Here is a 27,495-nt window from a genome sequence, read left to right as displayed (position 1 = left end):
TGTGGTCTTTTATGTTGATTTCTTTCTCTTAGCGTAATGTTTTCAAGGTTCATTTATGTTTTGGTATGTATCAGTATTTCATTCTTTTTTAATTGTTGAACAATACTCCATTGTTTGACTATACCACATTTTGTTGATTCATTTTATCACTTGATAGACATTTGGGTTGTTTCTACTTTTTGGCTATTCTGAATAATGCTAGTATAAACATTTGTGTACACATTTTTGTTTGGAAATGTGTTTTAATTTCTCTTGGGTAGATATCCAGGGACAGAGTTCTGGGTCATATGGCAACTAGTTAACATTTTGAGGAACTACCAAACTTCTTTCCAAACGATTGTATCATTTTATATTCCCACCAGCAATATGAGGGTTCCAATTTCCCCCCATGCTCAGCAATGTTTATTATTTTATGTCATTTTGATTATAGCCTTTCTGGTGGGTGTGAAGTGGTATCTCATTGTGGTTTTGATGCATATGACTAATGACTAATGTTGAGCCTCTTTTCATGCCGTTTGGATATCTTTGATAAAATGGCTATTCAAATCTTTTATCAATTAAAAAATTTTTTTTAATGTTTATTTTTGAGAGAGAGACAGAGACAGAGTGTGAGCGGGGGAGAGGTGCAGAGAGAGAGAGAGAGAGAGAGAGAGAGAGAGAGAGAGAATCCAAAGCAAGCTCTAGGCTCTGAGCTGTCAGCACAAAGCCTGACTTGGGGCTTGAATCCACGAACCATGAGATCATGACCTGAGCTGAAGTGGACACTTAACCGACTGAGCCACCCAGGTGTCCCTTTTATTAATGTTTTATTAGGTTGTTTGTCTTATTGAATTATGAGTTTGTAAATTCTAGATACAAATTCTTTATCAGATGTGTTTTGCAAATATTTCTGGTAGTTTTTGGCTTTTCTTCATTTCCTTTATGCTGTCTTTTGAAGTGCAAAAGATGATATCCAGTTTACGAAAAATTTTAAATGGATTGTGCTTTTGGTGTCATATTTAAGAAATCTTTCTCTAGCTTCAAGCCTTAAAGAGTTTTTCCTGTTTTTTTCTAAAAATTTTATAGTATGTGCTTTCACATTTAGTTTGGTGATTCGTCTTGAGTTCTTTTTTTTAAAATATGAAATTTATTGTCAAATTGGTTTCCATACAACACCCAGCTCATCCCAACAGGTGCCCTCCTCAATGCCCATCACCCACTGTCCCCTCCCTCCCACCCCCCATCAACCCTCAGTTTATTCTCACTTTTTAAGAGTCTCTCATGGTTTTCCTCCTTCCCTCTCTGTAACTCTTTTTTTCCCCTTCCCTTCCCCCATGGTCTTCTGTTAAGTTTCTCAGGATCCACATAAGAGTGAAAACATATGGTATCTGTCTTTGTCTGTATGACTTATTTCACTTAGCATAACACTCTCCAGTTCCATCCACGTTGCTACAAAAGGCCATATTTCATTCTTTCTCATTGCCAAGTAGTATTCCATTGTATATATAAACCACAACTTCTTTATCCATTCATCAGTTGATGGACATTTAGGCTCTTTCTGTAATTTGGCTATTGTTGAAAGTGCTGCTGTAAACATTGGGGTACAAGTGCCCCTGTGCATCAGCACTCCTATATCCCTTGGGTAAATTCCTAGCAGTGCTATTGCTGGGTCATAGGGTAGATCTATTTTTGATTTTTTGAGGAACCTCCACACTGTTTTCCAGAGTGGTTCTACCAGTTTGCATTCCCAACAGTGCAAAAGGGTTCCCGTTTCTCCACATTCTCTCTAGCATCTCTAGTCTCCTGATTTGCTCATTTTAGCCACTCTGACTGGCGTGAGATAATATTTGAGTTATTTTTTATATATGGTGTGAGGTAAGGGCCCAAGTTTACTTTTTTGGATATGAATATCCAGTTGTCATTTATTGAAAAGACTATCCTTTCCCCATTGAATTGCCTTGACACCCCCTGTTTTTCCTCTTAACTTTCTTTCAGATTCCTAGTTGCATCTAGAATCAAAAGTTGTTACCGTTTATTCAGTTACCCATTCACCCATTTATTCATTGTTTCCACATTTATTATTTTGTGCTGAGTAATATTCTAATGATTCCCCAGATATTAGATATTTGTGAGCAAAAATTGTCTCTGCCCTCTTACAGTTTAGAATTTAGTGGCAAATGCAGCATTAATGAATAATGGCCAAGTATGTAATTACATATTTGATAAGTGGAATGAATTATATAGTGTGTTTAATGGACTGAAGGAAAGTAGTGTTAATGACAGGGGGCTGGCCTAATGTGGAGGATCAGGGAAAGAAACCTTCCCTGAGGAACTGAGAATTGAGATGAGATTTGAAAGCTAAGTAGCAATAGACCAAGTAAAGAAAAGGGAAAGAATATTTCAGACAAGGGAACAGCATGTCAAGGACCTGCAGCAGGAGGAGGCCTATCTGATACTTTTAAAGACCTGAAAAATTGCTTGTGTAGCTGGAGCATAGACAGCAAAGGAATAGACACAAGGGATGAGTGGAATAGAATGAAGCTGTGGAGGTGGGTGGAGACCAGATATCTCTATCTCTATCTCTATCTCTATCTCTATCTCTATCTCTATCTCTGAATAAGATTTTTTTTAAGTTTATTTACTTGTTTTGAGAGAGAGAGAATCCCAGTCAGGCTCTACACTGTCAGCACAGAGCCTCAGACAGGACTTGATCCTATGAACTCATGAACCATGAGATCATGACCTGAGCGAAATTTAAGAGTCGGATGCTTAACTGACTGATCCACCCAGGCACCCCAAGAATTTTGGTTTTTACCCTAAAAGCAATAGGAAGCCATTGAAGAGTTTTAAGCTGGGTTCTCACTCGTTCCTTGTGTCTAATAAAGTCCTTTAATGCTTTTGCCCCTTTCCATCCTTACTGCCATTATGTTGGGGCAGGGCCCCATGTCCTGTTTTAGAATTACCATACTGGTCTGAATTGGTATTTGTACTTCCAATTTTCCTATTCCAATTCAGTGTACACAGATAGTCATTTCTAGGCTCAAAACAAGCTGGTCCTGTATTCAATTAGGTTTAAAGTAGTTAGAAGCACTCTTTTTTTTTTTTTTTTTAATTTTTTTTAACGTTTATTTATTTTTGGGACAGAGAGAGACAGAGCATGAACGGGGGAGGGGCAGAGAGAGAGGAAGACACAGAATCGGAAGCAGGCTCCAGGCTCTGAGCCATCAGCCCAGAGCCTGACGCGGGGCTCGAACTCATGGACCGCGAGATCGTGACCTGAGCCGAAGTCGGACGCTTAACCGACTGAGCCACTCAGGCACCCCGAAGCACTCTTTTTTTTTAATATTTTATTTTTAAGTAATCTCCATACTCAGCATGGGGCTCGAAGTCACAACCCTGAAACTAAGAATTGTGTGCTCCGTTGACTGATCCAGTCAGGCACCCCTAAAAGCACTTTTAACCTGGTATATTCAGATTAAAATGGGCAATTGGAATTTCCCAAAGAATGAGCAAAAAGCAGTCAAATCAGTTTTTAAAAAATCTTACAGCAATAAGGAAGAAGTATAACTTATGCTGTGCACTTCAAAAACTAGCCACCAAGGACAGAAATTCTGTAGCTCAGCTGGGGGTGGGGCACAGCATGATTTAGTTTCTACCTTGCCTTAACAGCCAAAATCCATATTGGTAACTGACCAAACCCTGATGATTTTCACCTATGTTGTCAAAACTAGAGAGAACACATTAAGTGGGTATTTAGAGTTTTCCTCCTTTGAGTGAGAAATAGGGACATGGCTGCTGAGGGGAAAGGGGAGAAAACAGGGCAAGTTTGTTAATAGTAGGACTAATTCTCTATGAAGGAAATTTTCTTGGTCTGTGGGAGTAGTATAAGCTACTACTAAATCTGCCAGGTAGGTGGTATAAATCCTTATAAATGTTAAAAAAATTGTTTTTAAGTATTTATTTGAGAGAGAGAGAGAGAGGGAGAGAGAGAGGGGCAGACAGAGAGGGAGAGAGAAAGAATCCAAAGCAGGCTCTGCACTGCCGGCATAGAGCCTGATGCAGGGCTCAAACTCATGAACCATGAGATCATGACCTGAGCTAAAACTAACAGTCAGATACTTAACTGACTGAGCCACCCAGGCACCCCCTTATTAATACTTATTTATTCATTTTTTAGAGGGAGAGATAGACAGTAGGGGAGGGGCAGAGAGAAGGAGGCAGAGAATCCCAAGCAGGCTCTGCAGCTGTCCACGCAGAGCCTGACATGGGGCTTCAAACCCATGAACTGGGAGATGATGAGGTGAGCTGAAACCAAGAGTTGGATGCTTAACTGACTGAGCCACCCAGGAGCCCCTAAATCATATATAGAATAATGGACAAAAGTCTATTACAGTCTAGAAATTCCAACAAATATTGCATATTCTTTCAGCTGAAACCAACTATCCACCTCTGTCTTCCTCTTGGCTACAGAAAAGCCTGTCTTTTTCTGAGGAAAAAATGAACTGATCAGATACTGGGAGGAAGAGTCAATATGTTATATCAGAGCATCTAACATGGAGAGAGCAATTCAAGCATGATGAAAATGAAAAGAAATGATATGACAACTAGACAAACACTACTGCAAAAACAACAAAAGAACCTAGCATGCAAAGACAGGTCTAGAAGAAAAACATAACTCAATGCAAGAAAGAAAATTCTCTTCAGTTTCTCTAAATTGTGGAACTGTACTGTTTTGTATAGTAGCTACAGGTCCTAAGAGACTATTTACATTTAAATCCATTAAAATAGAAAATTCAGTTCTTCAGTTACACTAGGCTTGTTTCAAGTGCCTAATAGCCATACATGGCTAGTGGATACTATGTTGATAGTGCATACATATAACATTTTTGTTATCTTATTAGAAAGCTCTTTTTGGACAGTGCTGCTATGGAGCAAGTTAATAACAATATTATTTGGTAAAATAATACTTAAAGATAAGATGATAAAACAGCAGAATGAGATGGAAAAGGATATTGCAGAACTAAGGAAACAAACTGAAGATCAGTGAAACTAATAAATTAGACAAAAGCAAGGAACAGAATAGACATCATTGAAAATTGTAGACATTAAAGACTTGAGGTAATCACAGACAAGCCAGTGGTAAGGGAAGACCATCAAAGATGACCCAACAGTGAAACAGCAAATATATTCAAAGAGAATTCTTCTTTTTTAAATTTTTTTAAATGTTTATTGTTTTTGAGAGAGACAGAGATAGAAAGTGAGTGGGTTGGGGCAGAGAGAGAGGGAGGCACAGAATCTGAAGCAGGCTCCAGGCTCTGAGCTGTCACCACAGAGCCCCATGCAGGGCTCGAACTCACAAGCTGTGAGATCGTGACCCGAGCGGAAGTTGGATGCTGAACCAACTGAGCCACCCAGGCGGCCCCAAAGAGAATTCTTCTGAAAAGAGAATTGAGTTGGCAGATTGAATGTTATACCATGTTTTAGGAAAACTTGGAACATAGAGGGTAAAGAATTCTTTAGGCAGAAAAATTATATTCAAGGGGAGAAGTCTAGCTTTTCTGTTTTCTACAGCAACATTTCATGTAATGTCTACAAGGTTCTGAGGGAAGGAAGTGTGGCCTGGAATACTTAGCAGCCCAAGATAATTGTTCTAATTAAAGGCAGCTGGTAGGTATTCTCACATGTGAAAAAACTCAAGAAATTCAAGACCTGGGAGTTCATCTGGAAAAAAAACCACTTCACAGTAAGTCTTAGCCAATTAAGAGTAAATCAGGATTAAAAATTCAGGAACAGAGAAGTTTCACAAAAGAATTGGTGATGAGCATTGAATCCATTTAAATGCAGAACTAATCTTAAACAGCTATACAAATTATGTTTATAGAACTGGATATAAATGTTATCAACCTGGACAAAATAAAAATAATAGTATATAATATAGACGTGGAGACAGGGGAGATTGGAGAAGGGATGAAAATAATGCTCTCAATCAATAGAAAATATCTAAAATTGAGACATAGTTGAAAAAATAAGAAAGCATAATGACTACTCCTGCTTCATGTTTTATACTCCCCCACCTCTTAAAAAAAAAAAAAAAAAAAGAAAGAAAGTGAGGGCTAGAGAGTGGGAAAGAGAGAATCTCAAGTGGGCTCCACACCCAGCATGGAGACCCACATGGGACTTAATCTCATGACTTGAGTCAAAATCAAAGAGCTGGATGCCTGGGGTGCCTAGGTGGCACAGTTGGTTAAATGTCTGACTCTTAATCTCAGCCCAGGTCATGATCTCACTGTTGGTGAGTTAAAGCCCTGCATTGGGCTCTGCGCTGATGCTGTGGAGGCTGCTTGGGATTCTGTCTCTCCTTCTCTCTGCCCCTCCCCCACTTGTGATCTCTCTAAATAAATATTTAAAAAATTAAAAAAGACGCTTAACTGACTGAGCCACCCAAACACCTCTACTTTGTCCTTTTTAGGAAATAGCACCTGTAAAGAAATACATTTGACTCTTAACACAATTTGAACTGTGTGGGTCCACTTACACATGGATTTTTTTTCAGCAAATATATTGAAATTTTTTTGGAGATTTGCAATAACTTGAAAAAACTTTCAGATGAACCACATAGCTTAGAAATATTGAAAAGATAAAGAAAAAGGTATGTCATGAATGTATAACATATATGTAGATACTAGTCTATTTTATCACTTACTACTATAAAATATACACAAATGTAGTATAAGAAGTTAAAATTTATTAAAGCTTCAACACTTACAGACCATATGTGGTGCCATTCACAGTCGAGAGAAATGTAAACAAACATAAAGATGTGGTATTAAATAGTAACTGCGGAAAATTAACTGCTGTACTACTGTACTACTCTAATAATGATTTCCTAGCTATCCTATTGCTATTGTGAGTTTAATTATAGCAAGTATCTAGTTAAAATGCTAATCATCTCCATGTGAACATTTTATCTTTCTAGTAAATTGTGTATCATAGTAAAAAGTGATCTCTTGGGGTTCTTGCATATTTTTCACTGTGTTTAGTGCAATACTGTACACCTTGAAAAACATTATAGGACTCCTACAAAGCACCACTAGTGATTCTGGAAAGTGCTCCCAAGAATTGGGGAATATTCAGGAGAGTACAGGAAAAAGTTGAATTGCTTGATAAATACTATAGATTGAGGTCTGCAGCTGCAGTTGCCCAGCATTTCAAGATAAATGAATCTAGCATAAGGACTGTTGTAAAAAAAAAAAAAAAAGAAAGAAAAAGAAAAAAATTGTAAAGGTGTTACTGCAGCTATTCCAGCAAGTGTGAAAACCTTGTACTTTTTGCAAAATACCTTTTTATCTGAAGATGCAGCTTTTATGTGGGTGTAGGATTGCTCTAAGAAATGCATACCTGTAGACTGATATGACTCGAGGAAAATTGAAGTCATCATATAGCAAAGTAAATGGAAGGTGAAAGATAGAAATCTGGAGAATTTAATGCCAGCAAAGGATGGTTTGATAATTTTAGAAAGAAGTTTGGCTTTAAAAATGTTAGAATAACAGGAGAAGTAGCTTCCGCTGATCCAAGACTGAAGACAAGTTCCCAGACACCATTAAGAAAAATACTGAGAAAGAATATCTGCCTGAACTGGTTTCTAATGCAGAGGAAAGTGCAGTCTGGAAAAAAAAAAAGCCACAAAGGACATTTATTAGTAAGAAAGAGAAATGAGCACCAGATTTAAGGCACAAAGGAATAGGCTAACTCTACTGTGCAAATACATTGTGATCAGGACTGCTGTTCTCTATAAAGCTGCTAATCCCCACCCTCAAGGGGAAAAGATAAATACCAGCAGCCAGTTTTTTGGCTGTACAACAGGAGGTCCTGGAAACAAGAGCCCATTTCTGGATCACCGATGCTTTGTCCCTGAGGTCAGGAAGTACCTTGCCAGTAAGGTACTGCCTTTTAAAGTTCTTTCAATGTTGGGCAATGTCCCTGGCTACCCAGAACCCAAGGCATCAAAATGTTGCCCCCAAACACTGTCTCTAATTCAGCCTCTAGATCATGGGGTCATTAAGGACTTTGAAGGCTCATTACACATGGTACTCTATAGAAAAGATTGTCCACACCACCAAGAGAACCCCAGCAGAAAAAACGTCTGAAAATCAAGAATGATAACACCATTGAAGATGCCACTATTGTGACAGAAAAAGCCATGAAAACAGTCAAGCCTGAAAGAATAAATTTCTGCTGGAGAAAACTGTGTCCAGATGTTGTACATGACTTCACAGGATTTATGACAGAGACAGTCAAGGAAATGATGACAGAGATTGTGGTTATGGCAAAAATGGTTAGTGTGAAAGGTTTCAGGATGTGGATCTTGGAGGAATTCAACAGCTAATAGATGCCCCATGAGAGGAATTAATAGAAGAGTGCTTGATGGAGAGGAATTCTTCTGAACCAGTGCCAGATATTGAAGCAGTGCTAGAAAATAAATTGACATTAGACAATCTGGCAGAAGCATTCTAATTGTTCAAGACTGCTTTTGACTTCTTTTATGATGTGGACCCTTCTATGGTACGGGCACTGTAACTAAAGCAAATGTTGGAAGAAATATTGGTACAATATAGAAACCTTTTTAGAGAAATGAAAAAACAAGCCAGACAGAAGTTATGATATATTCCATAAAGTTACACTCAGTGTGTTGCCTCTCCTGTCTCCCCTTCTACCTCTACTACCTCGTCCACCTCTTCTGTTGCTATCACCCCTGAGCCCCTCCTCTTCCTCCTTAGCGTATTTAACGTGAAGATGATGAGATGAAGACCTTTATGATGGTCCACTTCCACTTAGTAAATAATTATCCTACTGTACAATTAATAAACTTATCTGTTGTATACAAACATGTCTCTTTGAAAATCTTTGAACTGTACAGCAAGAAATATATGAGCATTTTTGTGTCATTATCATCATCATTGCCTAAGTAGTCATTGTGTAGAACATCATGTGCAAGACTTGTATGGAAGTTGATAGCCTATCCTTACATAGGCATAAGGTGAGTACTATTTAATATAAAATTAATAATTTGTTAGCTTCTTTATAATTTTGCTTTCAAAGAGTTACATTACCATACAGTATACCTTTTTCTCTTGTAATTGGAGCAACTGCATATCAGCTTATTAAAACAGGTAAGTGATATTTTTTAAAAAATTTAACTATTTCCAATATTGCATTGTGAATATAACTGTAATACTGGATCTCATAAAAATTTTATAGGGATTAATCCATTAGTGTATAGGCTAGGCTACTGTGAAGCAACTGTATTGATTACACTAGGCTACCATAAAGCAACCATATTGCCACTTCATTATCAATGCATGAAATGTTGTACCTGTACGTAAATATGAATTTCATTTTCATATTATGTTTTTATTTTTGATGTCATGTTAGTAATATGTATATAATATCTATAGTGTTTTGTATCATATAAGATAATATTGACAGGTACTGACATGATTTATTTTATAAACAGATGACATAAACTTGTGGGATTGAAAAAAAGTGTAGTACTATGAATGTATTTTCTTTTCCTTATGATTTTATTAACATTTCTTTTCTCTAGCTTACTGTATTGTAAAAGTACAGCATATAATATGCATAACCTATAAAATATGTTAGTTCACTGTGTTATTATTGAGGATCTTGGTCAACAGTAGGCTATTAGTAGTTAAGTTTTTGGGTAGTCACATGTTATACATGGGATTTTCAACTGCATGGTGGGTTGGTGCTCTTAACCCCTTGTTCAAGGATCAGCTGTGATTGAAGTTCAAAAACTACTTCAGCCTGATTTTCTTTTATTACTTTGAAGTATAGTTTAATTTAATACTATGAAAAATGGCATATATAGCATAGTCTTATTTTTTTCTAAATTTCTTCTCTGTCATTCTATTTGTCTAAGTACATACAGAGATATCTGTAATGATAGCTTAGTATTTTAATGATCATTTTAGCTAACTTTGGATTTGCAGTAATTTTTTAAAAAATTTTTTAATGTTTTTTATTTATTTTTGAGACAGAGAGAGACAGAGCATGAACAGGGGAGGGGCAGAGAGAGAGGGAGACACAGAATCCGAAGCAGGCTCCAGGCTCTGAGCTGTCAGCACAGAGCCCGATGCGGGGCTCGAACTCACGAACCGTGAGATCATGACCTGAGCTGAAGTCGGACGCTTAACCGACTAAGCCACCCAGGTGCCCCGGATTTGCAGTAATTTTTTTTTTATATGAAATTTATTGACAAATTGGTTTCCATACAACACCCAGTGCTCATCCCAAAAGGTGCCCTCCTCAATACCCATCACCCACCCTCCCCTCCCTCCCACCCCCCATCAACCCTCAGTTTGTTCTCAGTTTTTAACAGTCTCTTATGCTTTGGCTGTCTCCCACTCTAACCTCTTTTTTTTTTTTTTTTTCCTTCCCCTCCTCCATGGGTTTCTGTTGAGTTTCTCAGGATCCACATAAGAGTGAAACCATATGGTATCTGTCTTTCTCTGTATGGCTTATTTCACTTAGCATCACACTCTCCAGTTCCATCCACGTTGCTACAAAAGGCCATATTTCATTTTTTCTCATTGCCACGTAGTACTCCATTGTGTATATAAACCACAATTTCTTTATCCATTCATCAGTTGATGGACATTTAGGCTCTTTCCATAATTTGGCTATTGTTGAGAGTGCTGCTATGAACATCGGGGTACAAGTGCCCCTATGCATCAGTACTCCTGTATCCCTTGGATAAATTCCTAGCAGTGCTATTGCTGGGTCATAGGGTAGGTCTATTTTTAATTTTCTGAGGAACCTCCACACTGCTTTCCAGAGCGGTTTGCAGTAATTTTTAATAGTTATTGTCTTTCTACATTTCTGTATTGTTATTTATAACAATGGAGAGTTTTGTTCTAAAAATAAACACTATAAACAAATACGTGAGGATATTAACAGTGGTTAACTCTAGATAGGAGGAGGAGTGTATGTGATTATAATTTTTTCCCTCCCTTTCCTTTTAAAAAATTCTTTGTCTAAGTTTAAAATAAAAAAAGAAGAAAACAAAAATGCCTGAATATTTCAGAGCAGATTAAGCCAAATTTGGAGAGGATAGTTGCTCTGGTTCATACTATGACATGTGGCATAGTAACATAATTTATCCAGATCTGAGAAGTGATGATTTAGTAGTTGGTAATCCACCTGTGAAAAGGATAATCCCTAGAAGAAGTAATAATATTACTTTTTTTTTTTTTTGAGAGAGAGAGAGAGAGAGAGAGAGAGAGAGAGAGTACAAGCAGGGAGAGGGGCAGAGGGAGAGAGAGAGACAGAGACAGAGAGAGAATCTTAAGCAGGCTCCACACTTAGCACAGGGTTCCACGTGGCGCTTGATCCCATGACCCTGGGATCATGACCTGAGCCGAAATCAAGAGTCAGATGTTCAACTGATGGAGCTACCCAGGAGCCCCAGTAGTAATAATATTAATGTGGAATTGAAATACATGCATTTTCATGGTGTATTTAGGGGATAACGTATTTTTAAAATGATCACTTTGTGCCAGGACCAAATAACCTTATGAAAATTGTGCTGAGAATGATATATAGAAGCGTACCGAGGAGACAAAGTAGTAATGGTAGTTATACTGTTTTTAGTAGAAGGGAATTATGCTGAATGTGAAATAAAGAGTAGATTTCTCATTTCTTGAGATTTCATGAACTAAAGTCATAATAAACTATAATTCTTTTCCCTTCTGCATTATGAAAAAGTAGTTTGCAAAAGCTGGAAACGGTTAAAATAAATGTGACAATATCCTTGGATTAAAAATTAGAAAAAAGTAATTTAGTGATAATATGACATTGTTAGTTCTGACTTCTTGAATGGGAGGGTGGGTATAATTATAGACTAAGAAAAGACTGAATGTAATACAAACATAAATAGTTTAATGACAGAAAGTGTTGCTACTTTTCACTAGTTTTTGTCTATCTCCCTGCCCTCAACTCTCTTCCAGACTCACCAATCTGAAGAAGATGGAATTTATGTTTTTCAACCCCACAGTCAGCCAGTTAGCTGTCTTTACTTCTCACCTGCCAATCCGGCTCACATACTCTCACTGAGCTATGATGGCACATTACGCTGTGGGGATTTTTCAAGGGCTATTTTTGAAGAGGTAAATGTTAATGTGTTTACATGTTGGCTTGAGATAATATTCTGGATTCTTTATGAAATGACACATGAATGATTATTATAACAATCAGAATGGGTGAAGTGGTACAGAGTAGGAATTTTAGAACTGCACTGCTTAAGTTTGAATCCCAGACCATCTGTTACTACTTGTATGACCTTGGAAGTTTTTTTAACTTCTTTGTGCCTCAATTTCCTTAGTTGTGAAATGGGATAGTAATAGTACCTACCTAATAAGATTGTCATGAGGGTTAAATGATTTAATTTAGATAAAGTGGTTAGATGATCCAGCCAGGCACGTAAGTATTTGCTCTTAATTATTTTTTAATCTTTGCAAAAATATTTTATTTTGTATTATTGTTTTTTGATTAAAGTATAGTTGACACACAATATTACATTAGTTTTAGGTGTATAACAGTGATTCAACAACTGTATATATTATGCTATGCTCACCACAAGTATAGATACCATCTGTCAGCCTGCACAGCTATTACAATACCATTGACTATATTCTCTATGCTGTACATTTTATCTTTTATTCCCATATTCATTACATTACTAGAAGCCTGTATCTGCCATTCCTCTTCATTTATTTTGCCTTTCTCTCATCCCCACCCCACCCCTCTGACAACCACCAGTTTGTTCTCTGGGTCTGCTTCTGGGTTTTTTTTGTTGTTGTTCATTTGTTTTTTAGATGCTGTGTAACTTAAATCATACACTTTCTTTGTCTGACTTATTTCACTTAGCATAATATCCTCTAGGTCCATCTATGTTGTCACAAATGGCAAGATCTCATTCTTTTTTTATGGCTAAGTAATATTCCATTTGTGTGTGTGTGTGTGTGTGTATGGATATACACACCGCATCTTTGTTCATTTATCAATGGACATTTAGGTTGCTTACATATCTTCACTTTTATAAATAATGCTGCAGTGAACATAAGGGTATGTAAATCTTTTCAAATTAGTGGTAATTTTTTTTAATGTTTATTTATTTATTTAGAGACAGAGCATCCTGTGTGTGAGCTGGGGAAGGGCAGAGAGAGAAGGAGAGAGAATCCCAAGCAGGCTCTGTGCTGGCAGCACAGAGCCTGCTGCAGGGCTTGATTTCATGAACCATAAGATCATGACCTGAGCTGAAATCAAGAGTCTGACTTAACCAGCTGAGCCACTCAGGCACCCCATTGAATTAGGGTTTTCATTTTCTTTGGGTAAATACTAGTAGGATTACTGGATCATAGGGTTTTTCTATTTGTAGTTTTTTGAGGAAACTGCATACTGTTTACTACAATGGCTATATAATTTATTCTGACCAACAGTGCACAAGGGTTCCTTTTTCTCCATATCCTTGCCAATACTTGTTATTTCTTGTATTTTTGATAGTAGTCATTCTAACAGGTATAAGGTGATATCTCATTGTGGTTTTGATTTGCATTTCCCCGATAATTAGTGATGTTGAGCATCTTTTCATGGGTCTGTTGGCTATCTCCATGTCATTGGAAAAGTATCTGTTCATGTCCTCTGCCCATTTTTAATTGGATTACTTGGGGAAGTTTTGGGGTTGTTATATAATTTGGATACTAACACTTTATCAGGTATACTGTTTGCAAATATCTTTTCCAATTGTTAGGTTGCCTTTTCATTTTTTTGATGATTTCCTTTGCTGTACAAAAGCTTTTTATTTTGATGTAGTCCTAATATTTTTTATTTTGTTTTCCTCATTGTAAGAGACATATGTAGAAAAATGTTTCTGAGTCTGATGTCAAAGAGATTACTTCCTTGTGTTTTCTTTTAGTTGTATGGTTTCAGATCTCCCATTTAAGTCATTAATCCATTTTGAGTTTATTACTTTTTAATTAATTAATTTTTAAAGTAAGCTCTACAGCCAATATGGGGCTTGAACTCATAACCCCAAGATCAAGCATAGTATGCTCTACCAATTGAGCCAGCCAGGCACCCCACTTAGGGTTTATTTTTGTGTATGGTGTCAGAAAGTGATCCAGTTTCTTATTTTTCATGTAGCTGTCCAGTTTTCCCAGCACCGTTTATTGAAGAGGCTGTCTTCCCCCATTGTGTGTTTTTGCCTCCTTTGTCATAGACTAATTGACCATATAAGCATGGGTTTGTTTCTGGGCTCTATTCTGCTCCATGGATCTATTTTTGTCTCAGTCCCGTACTGTTTTGATTATTATAGCTTTGTAATATGTTTTGAAATCTGGGATTGTGATACCCCCATCTCTGTTCTTTCTCAAGATTGCTTTGCCTATTTAGGTTCTTTTATGGTTTCATACAAATTTTAGGATTATTTGTTCTAGTTGTGTGAAAAATGCTGTTGGTATGTTGATAGGGATTGCATTGAATCTGTAAATTGCTTTGGTTAGTATGTACATTTTATTTTATTTTTTTAAATTTTTTTTCAACGTTTATTTATTTTTGGGACACAGAGAGACAGAGCATGAACGGGGGAGGGGCAGAGAGAGAGGGAGACACAGAATCAGAAACAGGCTCCAGGCTCTGAGCCATCAGCCCAGAACCTGACGTGGGGCTCGAACTCACGGACCGCGAGATCTTGACCTGGCTGAAGTCGGACGCTTAACCGACTGCGCCACCCAGGCGCCCCTAGTATGTACATTTTAACATTATTGGTTCTTTCAGTCCGTGAGTATGGTGTATCTTTCCATTTGTTTGTGTCATCTTCAATATCTTTGATCATTGTTTTATAATTTTCAGAGTACAGGTCTTTTACCTCCTTGCTTAAATTTATTCCCAAGTATTCTTTTTGGTGTAACTATAAATGGATTTGTTTTCTTTTTAAACATTTTTTTTTCAGTTTTATTTATTTGAGAGAGAGAGAGAGGGAGAGAGAGAGAGAGACATTGGGGGTGGGGGAGGGGCAGAGAGACAAGGAGAGAGAGAGAATCCCATGCAGGCTCCACACTGTCAGTGCAGAGCCCGACACAGGGCTCGAACTTATGAACTGTGAGATCATGCCTTGAGCCAAAATCAAGGGTTGGACACTTAACTGACTAAGCCACCCAGGTGCATCAAATAGAATTATTTTCTTAATTTCTCCTTCTGCTACTTTGTTATTATTAGTTGTAATATAATGCAACAGATTTCTGTATATTAATTTTGCATCCTGTAACTTTCCTGAGTTCATTTAGTACTTCTAGTAGTTTTTGGTGGAGTATTTAGGGTTTTCTATGTATAGTATCATGTCATCTGCAAACAGTGACAGTTTTATGGTTTCCTTACCATTTGGATGCCTTTTATTTCTTTTTGTCTGCTTGTTGTGGCTAGGACTTCCAAGTACTATGTTGAATAAAACTGATGAGAGTGGACATCTTTGTCTTGTTTCTAATCTTAGAGAAAAAACTCAATTTTTCACCATTGAGGGTGATATTAGGTGTGTGTTTGCTATATATAGGCTTTATTGTGGTGAGGTATGTTCCCTCTAAACCCACTTAGTTGAGAATTTTTATCATGAATGGATGTTAAATTTTATAAAATGCTTTTTCTGCATCTATTGAGATGATATGATTTTTTTATCCTTTATTTTATTAATGTGTATCATATTGATTGGTTTGCAGACAGTGAACCATCCTTGCATCCCCAGAATAAATCCCATTTGATTGTGGTAAATAATCCTTTTAATGTACTGCTTAATATGGTATACTACTGTTGTGTTGAGGGCTCTTTGTATCTGTGTTCATCAGGAATATTGGCCTGCGGTTTTCTTTCTGTAGTGCTTTGGTTTTGCTGGCCTTGTAGAATGTATTTGGAAGCTTTCCTTCCTCTTCTGTTTTAGCACAGTTTGAGGAGACTAGGTATTAACTTTTCTTTAAATGTTTGGTGGAATTCAGGGGTGCCTGGTGGCTCAGTCAGTTAAATATCTGTCTCTTGATTTTGGCTCAAGTCATGACCTCATGGTTGGTGAGATTGAGCCCTGCATCAGGCTTTGCACTGATAGCACATAGCCTGCTTGGGGTTCTCTCTCTCTGCCCTTCCCCAACTTGTGCATGTGCATGCATGCTCTCTCTCAAAAGAAATAAATAAACATTAAAAAAAATAAATATTTGGTAGAATTCATCTGTAAATCCATCTGGTCCTGAACTTTTGTTTGTTGAGTTTTTTGATTACTAATTCAATTTTGTTACTAGTAATTGGTTTGTTCAGGTTTTCTGTTTCTTCCTGATTCAGTTTAGGAAAATTATGTTTCTAGGAATTTAGTTATTTCTTCTAAGTCGTCTGATATTTTGGCGTACAATTTTTTGTAGTCTCTTACAATTATTTGTATTTCTGTGGTGTCTGTTGTTACTTTTTTTTTATTTCTGGTTTTATTTATTTGAGTCCTCCCTTTTTCTCTTGATGAGTCAGGCTAAAGGTTTATCAGATTTATATATCTTTTCAAAGAACCATCTCTTGGCTTTATTGATCTTTTCTGTTTTTGTTTTTTTGTTTTTTTAAGCGTATATTCATTTATTTCCCTTCTGGTCTTTTTTATCTTCTTCCTTTTACTAGCTTTAGGCTTTGGCTTTGTGTGTCGTCTTTTTCTAGTTCCTTTAGGAATAAGGTTAGATTGTTTATTCAGGGTTTTTCTTGTTTAAGGTAGGCCTGTAGTGCTATAAATTTCCTCCCTAGAACAGCTTTTGCTGTATCCCAGAGATAATGGATTATTGTTTTTTCATTTTCATTTGTTTCCATGTGTGTTTTACTTCCTATTTGATTTCTTCATTGATCCATTGATTGCTTAGTAGCATGTTATTTAGCTTTTATGTGTTTGTGTTCTTTCTAGTTTTTTTTTTCTGATAATTAATAGTTTCATACTGTCAGAAAAAATGCTTGATATTTCAGTTTTCTTACATTTATCGAGTCTTGTGTCTCAACATGATTTATCCTGGAGAATATTGCATGTGTACTTGAAAAAAATCTGTATTCTGTTGGTTTTAGAGAAAGTGTTTTGTGTACATCTGTGAAGTCAGTCTGGTCTATTGTACAGTTCCAAGACACAGTTTCCTTATTGATTTTCTACCTGGATGATTTATCCATTGGTGTAAAGTGGGGGTGTTAAAAATTCTCCTACTATTACTATATTGCTGAGCATTTCTCCTTTTATGTGTGCTGATATTTGCTTTATGTGTTTAGGTGCTCCAGTGTTGGGTACATAGATATTTATGATTGTTACATTCTTTTGTTGGATTGATCCCTTTGTCATTATGCCCTTATTTGTCTCTTGTAACAATATTTTGTTTTTGTTTTTGAGAGAGAGCATGTGAGTGGGGGAGAGAGGCAGAGGGAGAGGGAAAGAGAGAATCCTAAGCAGACTCCATACTCAGTGTGGATCTCAACCTGAGCCAAAATCTAGAGTTGGATGCTCAACTGACTGAGCCACCCAGGCACCCCACAGTCTTTGTTTTAAAGTCTATTTTGTCTGCTGGAAGTATTGCTGCACTGGTTATTTTTCCCCTTTTCCATTTGCATGGAATGTCTTTTGCCATCCCTTCACTTTTAGTCTGTATGTGTCCTTAGGTCTGAAATGAATCTCTTGTAGGCAGCATATAGATGGGTCTTGTTTTTTTTTTTTTTTTTTTTTTTTTTAAATCCATTCAGTTACCCTGTGTCTTTTGATTGGAGGATTTAGACCATTTACGTTTAAAGTAATTATTGTAGGGGAGCCAGTCTAACACCTGCAAGGTCAAATTAAGTTGAAGTCTATTTAAGAATAGTTGAAAGATTGGGGCCTCTGGGGGCTCAGTTGGTTAAGGATCCAACTTTAGCTCAAGTCATGTTCTCATGGTTTGTGAGCTCAAGCCCCACATTGGGCTCTCTGCTGTCAGCATGGAGCCTGCTTTGGATCCTCTGTCACCGTCTTTCTCTGCCCCTCCCCTGCTCACACTCTCTCTATTTTCTCTCGAAAATAAATAAACATTAAAAAACAAACAAAAAAAATAGTTTGAAGATCTTGGGCTCATACTCAGGACCACTATTCTCCCAGGGACACTCTACCTAGATGACCTAGAAACCTTGGAGGTTTGTAATCATTTTGATTTCTGACACAATGCACCAGAATCTTCCAAAGGCTGAGGAATCTGTTAATGTAATCCCAGTGATTACATTTTAGTTTACTACTTAAATATCTACTACTTAATGCTTACAATAATCATACTATTTGAAGTGAGCTTTCAAATTTGCTTAACTGTATCAAATTTCCTTAATAATTCTTACAAATCAAACTTTTTTAATGGTATGGATTTTAATCTTTGTGAAGCTTAGGATGATTTAGATGTAGGATTTTATTCTTTATCTTAAGTGTGACTTTTAAAGTTTCTAGAAGTCCTCAGTGTAAGAGCAATTTATATGTAATAGACAACGAAGAGAACAAGGCCATCACTGAAGTTGCTTTGTAAACACTAATTGATGGTATAATTTTATGCCTTAATCTTTACATAAGAGATAATTTTTGTCAAAAGTCTTCTTTAAATTGTTTAATGATAACACTTTAGTTATTAAGGTACAACCATGTAATTATGCAAGTCATGTTCTGTTTTATATTTGTCTTTATTCTTATAAGAAAGTTGGAATTTGAAATTTAAAGGTATGTGTATATCATATCAGTCAATAATAACTACTTAATTTTTTAAACAGCTTTACTGACATATAATTTACGTATCATACAATTCACCCATTTAAAGTTAAAATCCAATGGTTTTTAGTATATTTACAGAGTTGCGAAACCATTATCAGAGTCTAATTTAAAAATATTTCATCACCCCAGAAAGAAACCCCTTGCCCATTAGCAGGTAGTCCCAATTTTCTCTCCCCCACCAGCCCTAGACAACCACCAATCTACTTTCTATCTCTCTAGATTTGCCTATTCTACATATTTCATATAAATGGAATCATACAATTTGTAGTCTTTTGTGACTTTATTCTTTTACATAACAATGTTTTCAAGGTTCATCCATGTTGTGGAATGTCATTTCTTCACTCCTTTTTGTGGCTGAATAATATTTCACTGTATGGATATACCACATTTTCATCATTTGTGTTGTTTCCATTTTTTACTATTGAAAATAATGTTATTATGAACATTCATGTACAGCTTTTGTGTGAACATAAGCTTTCATTTCTCTTGAGTATATACCTAGAAGTGGACTTGCTGGGGCATATGGTAACTCCGTGTTTAACATTTTGAGAAACTATCAAGCTTTTCCATACTGGCTCTACCATTTTACATACTTATCAACAATATATGAGTGTTTCAGTTTTTCCACATCTTTGCCAACACTTGTTGTTGGTTACTATAGCCATCCTAGTGAGTATGAAGTCCTGTGTCATTATGGTTTTGATCCTCATTTCCCTAATGATTGATACTCAGTGTCTTTTCATTTGCTTATTGGCCATTTGTAGTTCTTTACAGAAATGTTGATTTCTTTAAATATTGGATTCTTTGCCTAATTTTTAATTGGGTTATCTATCTATCTATCTATACACACATATGATTTCTCCATATATATATATATATATATATATCCGTCTCTCTCTATATATAAGGTTATTTATATATATAAGTTTATATATATATATATGTTTATTTGAGAGAGACAGAGCAAGAGCAGGGGAGGGACAGAGAGAGAGAGAGAGAGAGAGAGAGAGAATCTCAAGCAGGCTCTGCATGGTCAGAGCCCAGTATTTGTAGGGCTTGAATCCATGAAACAGTGAGATCATGACCTGAGCTGAAATCAAGAGTTGGACTCCTAACTGACTGAGCCACCCAGGTACCCCTATATATGTATATATATATTTTTAAGTTTATTTATTCTCAGAGAGAGCCAGAGCACGCACAGGCAGGTGAGGGGTAGAGAGGAGAGACAGAATCCCAAGCAGGCACCACACTATCAGCACAGAGCCCGATGTGGGGCTTGAACTCAACTGTGAGATCATGACCTGAGCCAAGATCAAGAGTTGGACTCTTAACCACTGAGCCACCCAGACCCTCCCATATATATATAATATTTATAATACATATATATATTATATATATTATATATTATATATATATATATTTTTTTTAAGTCTGGTTTATTGAGATAAGTTATATGTAGTAGAATTTATCCCTTTAAGTGTATGGTTCTACGAGCTTTGGCAAATTGTGTACACCCGTGTAACGCAACCAAAATCAATATAGAGAAAATTTCTATCACCTGAAAAAATTACCTTATGACCCTTTGTAGTCAGTCTCCTCCCCCTTCCCACAGCCCCTGACAACCTCTGATGTGATTACTGTCCCTATAACTTTGCTCCAGAATGTCAAGTAAATGGAATCGAATCATATGGTATGTAGCTTTTTATGTCTGACTTCTTTCAGCTGGTATAATACTTTGAAGATTCATCCATGAAGTTGCATGCATAAGTAATGTGCTCCTGTTACTTCTGATTGAATAGTTACCTTGTGTTAGACATTTATCTGAGAGTGCTTTATATATATTATTAAGCCTTATAACACTCTATGAAATAAATAATGTTATCCTCACTTAACAGTTGAGAAAACTGAGGTAAAGAGGTTTATTAGCTTGCTCAGGAACATAAATGGTAGTGCTAGAGTTTTCACTTGGGTCTGTCTGACTTCACTGCACTTAAGCCCCTGCACTTAACCATTTTTAACATACTGACTGAATACTTCAGGTTTCATTTGTGTATATTGGGCTTTTTGGGTGTATGGGGGTTATGATGATTTCAGTTAATTAATTTGTTAATCTCAGTTTATAATAGTACGTTAAAACTAAATAACAGCAATTAGTGATTCAATGTTGCAAATTGTGGTTATTCTCTTACTTGTGTCTGACACATTCTACAACTGTTATTTTTTATTTTTTATGTGTGTGAGATCTGAGCCCAAAGTAATAGTACTGTGGATTATAAGTGATTAAAAATCATAACATTAATATATGCTTATGATAACATATTTACAGTAAATAGGGTGTGCAAAGGAAATCTGCTTTTTCCCCATTTCCACTCTGCAGAAGTAAGCCTTGTAGTTCTTGGGTATGCTTCAAGAAAGTACACATATACTTACAACCATGTAATTTTGTACTAATGGAATCGTACTGTATACATACTTTTTTTGCAACTTGCTCTTTTCACTTACTGGTATGGAGAGATTATAGTACAAATCTACCTCATTCTCTTTAGCATTTCATGGTATTTCAAAGTAGTGATGTACCATCATTTATTAAACGAGGCCTCTTTTGGTGGACATTTAGGTTGCTTCTTTAACAAATTTTTTTTTAATTAAAAAATATTTATATTTTTTTGAGAGAGACAGCATGAGTGGCAGAGAGAGAGAGGGAGACACAGAGCACATAGCAGGCTCCAGGCTCTGCGCTGCCAGCACAGAGCCCAATGTGGGGCTCAAACCCATGAACTGTGAGATCATGACCTGAGCTGAAGTCAGACACTTAACCCACTGAGCCACTCAGGTGCCCCTAGGTTGCTTCTTATTGCTATTATAGGCAGTCTTGCAGTAGGCAACTTTATATATATCTTAGATAAATTTTTGGGTCAGAGAGTACAAGCATTAAATAGTTTGATAGGTGTACTCTGATTGGTTGTCAGAAATTTGCTATGTATTTATTTACACTTCTACCAAGAGTAGGTGATGAACATTTGGCTATATTTTTTTGGACTTAGGTGGCAAAATTCCTTGATATATTAAGGTATTTGAATTGGGTAGAATTCATATTTAGTTCATTTCCTAGTAAGTGTCACAGGGTAGATCTGCAACTGAGGTTTGTTGGATTTAAGAGATTTGGCATGTAACCCTGACATGGGTAGATGGGCCATTTGATTGTAGGGGAGTCTCACAGCTGATCAGTGCCTTTGTTTCCATCTCTGTAAAAAGGGATGATCATTCTGCCTGGTGCTTTCTGTGGGATGATGGAAGAATAAATGAGATTATTAGGTAAAGTGTTTCATAGATTTTTACCAAAGAATTTATGCATCTGTTTTCTTTAAAAAGGAGAGTGTTGTATAAGTTGTTACTTATATCCTTAGGTATGTAGAGATGAAAGAAGTAGCTTTTCCTCCTTTGACTTCTTGGGAGAAGATGCTTCCACTTTAATAGTAGGACACTGGAATGGAAATATATCGCTGGTGGATAGACGGACACCTGGAACTTCTTATGAGAAGCTTATCAATTCTTCTCTGAGAAAAATAAGAACTGTTCATGTCCACCCAGTGCATAGACAGTATTTTATCACTGCAGGATTGAGGTATGTTCTTCATAAAGTTTTGTGATTCAGGCCTTTTAAAATTAGGAATATTGCTTTAGTTTGGATGTCAAAGACCTCCAACTTTTGTGATACCCCATATGGTCAAATAATTTTGATTTCTACACCAATGAGGTTTTATTGAATGTGATTTTTTTTAAAAGAGAGATTCTTTTGGATTTAATAAATAGTGAAAATATTAAACCAGAACACATTTTTGTTTTCCGTGGCATCACATGCATTTAATTCTAGTCTCTTGAGAAGAAAACTTATAAAAAAACCTGTATGTGACATAGAACTTGTTGGTCTGTGTTCATTTTTTTTTCTCAGATTGGAAAACCAAGTAGAATCTTGTCTCTCTATACCTACTGGTTTCATATATATGCTACAGTTTTGGAATTTTTCTAATATTTCATTTTTTGTCTACACAATGTTTGTAAAATTATTACAGATTAGAATGTTCTGTCTTAATTGTTCTTCAGTGTAATAAGTATTTGAGTGTCTAATTAATGCTCAGCACTATTCGAGAGCTCACTAAAACTGAGAATTATTCTCCCCTTACAGGGATACTCATATTTATGATGCAAGGCACCTGAATCCCAGGGGAAGCCAGCCTTTGATTTCTTTGACTGAACACACAAAGAGCATCGCTTCTGCGTATTTTTCACCTCTTACTGGTAACAGAGTAGTGACCACATGTGCTGATTGTAAGCTGAGGTAAATTGGGGAGATAGAAATGTGTTGTTAAGGAATCTAAAGAGTCTGTAGCTACTGTGTCAGTAAACAGGTAGCTTTACTACTGCTCCCTATTAAATTGCTAGTATTATTGTTTTGTAGCCATTTCTCTGTTCCTAGCCAGATCAATAACCTATATTTAATGGCTTTTCAAAAGTTTTTGGGTCTGGAAATTTCCTTGAGATCAGCAGGAAAGGTCTATAGCTACTTCAGGAAGTAGATGTCAGGCTTTCCTTTGAGCCCTGAGCAATCCCAGAATTCCCAATAAAACCAGGCGGTGATATGTTGGAAGAAAGATAATTTTAGCATAGGGACAAACTCTTATGTTGGGGATAGTGGGGTCTGCCTTACATGTGAAATGCTTAGTGGAAGTTGTAGGCAGGCAGAAAAGATAGCAAAAATTGGGCTTCTGTACAAACTACTGGTTACAGTTTTATGGTTTTAGCTTTTTGGTACTTCCTAAAATGGCTTTAAAAATGAAATGTAAACCAGTTGAACAAAAATTAAAATATAGTGCCAATAAAAAAGATGTGAAGAATGTTAATACAACCACAAAGGAAATGATTTTGTTCTCTTCTGTAATTCGTGGTTTTGCTTAGCATTGTAAGCATTTATTATTTTATGAGAGTTTTTACCTTAAGTGATTCTGGAATTCATTGGTTGAATAGGACACTGAATGGAAATATATGACTGGTGGATAGACAGTATCTGTTGAATGTATCTGTTGAATATATATTGTGGGCCCAGCTCTAGAAAGGCACCTAATTTCCGTTAGACTCTTCTGTTGGGAAGAGCATGGTTTTCGGTTTGTGACAAATACCCAGTTAGTTTCTAGTAAAGTCTGTGAGCATTACCCAGGTGGGTGCATTAAAAGATTTAGTCACCAGGCAGTGGCAGCCCATTGTCTCTTTTCCACCCATACAGTTTTCTTTGTCTCAGAAGCTACCTATTTTTCCCATTTCTGTTTATTTGCACTGTAGAGTTTACATTAGCTGTTAATGATTCACCTTTCTGGTCATCTAAGTAGGCAATAAGCTCTAGTGTCAAGAAACTGCACTGGAATAGCTAGGTGCATAAAGAAAGGGGAGGTGGTGTGATGTGGGTAGTTTCTTTCTCTACCTGGTAGAGGCTTCTGGACTCTTTGAGTTATCCCACAAGAACTTCTCCCCTTGGTTGCTGGTCAGTCATAGTCTTGCCAGCATCTGAAAATGACATTGTTTAGTCCCTCACTAATGAGTCTCATGGGGGAATTGCTCTTGATATGTGCATGCATTTTTAGGTTATTTGTACATTTTCAGACCATATCCCTTTATATATGATCTATATTGTGATTTCTGATAGATTTCACCAGATTATCACTTTATAATGTGCATTTTACATTTGGGGTAATAGCATTTAAATAAATTATTTCTACACTAAACTATAAAGCACTGAATTTTATAATATTTCTTGTAATTTTTGTTAAAGCCTGATCCTATATATTTTAAAATAGCAATCATATTTCATATCATGAACCAATGAAAAGCTTGTTAAATACACTGATGTTTCAGAAAATTTTTAAGAAACAGTAAAAAGGGTGTTACTTTATTCTTGATCTTTATTTTGCAGAATCTTTGACAGCAGCTGTATATCCTCTCAGATTCCTCTGCTCACTACCATCAGGTAGGTTTCCATATGCTGAATAATGTAGACCCTGGATTGCTATCAGCTATTTAGAGTGCATATATTAGACATCTGATTATCAAAGAGATGTAATAAGTCTGATTTTTGTATTACATTAAGTGTCCTAGGTTGCTGGTTCCTATCCTGTTTAGAAGTGTTCTTGCTTCCAGGTTCTCTGTATTTTTAAAGAGGTTCAGTCTCTTAGTCAGTAGCTGTTCTCTACAGCTGGGTGGTTCTGTTTGGTTAAGGTGGATGACTGTATTCAACTTGAATTATTTATGGTATCTTATTAAAGAAGATTGTAACTACTTACCTACTGTGAGGCCAGCTGAAGCTCTCTTTGTTTATACCTGTTTGTTGTGAGCTTACATGGTTTCCCCACCTTCCCACTTACTTTCTTTGGTTACTTTCTTTCTTTTTTTTGCATCTGCTACTTTTAATGTATGTACAGTATTTTATATCCAACTTGCGTCAATGCCTTCTTCCTAGATGTCTCTCTTTGTGAGTATTTATGGAGTTGGGAATAGGGTATGCAATATGTTGACTGTTGCTTCATGCATTTTATAGTCTGTGGAAGCTACATTTAAGTGTGTTTGTTTCCTTTCTCATAAATTGTCCCTCTTCATTTCCTTTTTCAAACTTTATGCCCATTAAACCTTGATTCTTCCTTCTCCCTCCCTTCCAGACCTTGGCAACCACCTTTCTACTTGACACTTGATGAGTACTTATAACTACTTTAGATACTTTATATGAGTAGAATCACGGTACTTGTCATTCTTTGACTAGCATATTTCACTTGACATCATGTCCTCAGTGTTCTCTTATGTTCTAGCATGTGACAGGGTCTCATTTTTTAAGGCTGCATAATATTTCATTGTATGTGTAATCCACATTTTCTTTATCCCGTTTATCTGTTGAAGGACATTTGGGTTGTTTCTACCTTTTGGCTATTGTAAATGCTACAGTGAACATGGGTGTGCAAATATCTCTTCAAGGTCCTTTGAATTATTTTGGGTATATAGCCCAGAAGGAGGAGTTTTTTAATTTTTGAGGAACTTCCATATTGTTTTTCTGTAAGGGCTATACATTTTACTTTCTGATACTACCAGCAGTACACCAGGGTTCTAATTTCTCTGTATATTCATCACTTTTCTCTTCTTCTTTTTTTTTTTTTAAGTTTATTTATTTATTTATTTTGAGAGAGAGAGACACACACACGCAGAGAGGCAGAGAGTGGAGAGACAGAATCCTAAGCAGGCTCTGCACCATGAGCACAGAGCCCGATGCAGGACTCGAACTCAAGAACCCATAAGATCATGACCTTAGCTGAAGTCAAGAGTCAGACACTTAACCCACTGAGCCACCCAGGTGCCCCTCACTTGTTTTCTGCTCTTTTGTTAGTGATTATCTAAATGGGTGTGAGGTAATATCTCACTGTGGTTTTGATTTGCATTCCTCTGATGGTTAGTGATATTGAACATCTTTTCATATGCTTTTGGCCATTTATATATTTTCTTTGTAGAACTGTCTATTCAAGTCTTGCCCATTTTTGAAATGGGTCATTTTTGCTTTCAATTTTTAAAAAATGTTTTTTATTTATTATTTTGGGAAAGAGAGAGAGAAAGGGACAGAGCGCAAACAGGGGAGGGGCAGAGAGAGGGGGGAGACACAGAATCCAAAGCAGGCTCCAGGCTCTGACCTGTCAGCACAGAGCCCAACACAGGGCTCAAACCCACAAACTAAGATCCTGACCTGAGCTGAAGTCAGATGCTCAACTGACTGAGCCACCTGGGCACCCCTAGTTTGAGTTGTAGGAGTTACACTATTTTGTAGGTTGCCTTTCATTCTGTTGATTGTTTCCTTTGGTGCACAGAATTTTTGAGATTAATATAGTCCTATTTGTCTGTTTTGCTTTTGGTGTCATATCCAAGAAATCATTGCCAAATCCAATGTCCTGAAGTTTTTTCACTATGTTTTCTTCTAGGAGTTTTGTTTCAGGTCTTATGTTTAAGTCTTTAATCCATTTTGAGTTATTTTTGTATATGGTGTAAGATTACTGTCTAACTTTGTTCTTTTGTATGTGGATATCCAGTTTTTCTGGCACCATTTGTTGAAGACACTGCCCTTTCCCTATTGTGTGGTCTTGGCACCCTTATGGAAGGTCATTTGACCATATACATGAGAGTTTATTTCTGGGCTCTCTGTTACATTGGACTGTATGTCTTTATGCCAGTACCACTCTGTCTTAATTACTGTTGCTTTGTGGTATATTTTGAAATCAGGAAGTGTGAGGCCCCCAACTTAAAAAAAAAATCTTTTTTTTTAAAGATTATTTTGGCCATTTGTGGTTCTTAGAGCTTACATATCAATTTTAAGATTGTTTTTCTATTTCTGTACAAAATGCCATTGGGATTTTGATAGGTATTACATTAAATTTATAGATCAGTTTGAATAGTTATGAACATTTCAACAATATTAAATCTTCCAATTTATGGACATGATGTCTATTTATTTGTATCTTCTTTGATTTTTTTTGTAATGTTATGTAGTTTTCAGTGTACAAATCTTTCACTTCTTTGGTTAAATTTATTCCTATGTATTTTATTCTTTTTTGTAAATGGGATTGTTTTAATTTCCTGTCCAGATTGTTCAT

The 27,495-nt window shown here is 36.4% G+C and overlaps 1 protein-coding gene across 3 annotated transcripts in view; it reads left to right on the top strand.

The window, feature by feature from the left end:
• The window catches only part of WDR76 (WD repeat domain 76), a 65,116-nt gene that overhangs the window by 32,092 nt on the left and 5,529 nt on the right, over nucleotides 1-27,495 (top strand). For all 3 annotated transcript variants that reach the window (XM_043555549.1, XM_043555550.1, XM_043555551.1), the window contains 4 exons: nucleotides 12,006-12,164; nucleotides 22,231-22,448; nucleotides 23,010-23,162; nucleotides 24,789-24,842. In XM_043555549.1, the coding sequence (XP_043411484.1) occupies nucleotides 12,006-12,164; nucleotides 22,231-22,448; nucleotides 23,010-23,162; nucleotides 24,789-24,842 (584 nt within the window). The remainder of the gene's footprint in view (nucleotides 1-12,005; nucleotides 12,165-22,230; nucleotides 22,449-23,009; nucleotides 23,163-24,788; nucleotides 24,843-27,495) is intronic.

Source organism: Prionailurus bengalensis, chromosome B3, assembly GCF_016509475.1.
Source record: "Prionailurus bengalensis isolate Pbe53 chromosome B3, Fcat_Pben_1.1_paternal_pri, whole genome shotgun sequence".
Lineage (NCBI taxonomy): Eukaryota > Metazoa > Chordata > Mammalia > Carnivora > Felidae > Prionailurus > Prionailurus bengalensis.
This window is presented reverse-complemented; position numbering and strand designations above follow the sequence as displayed.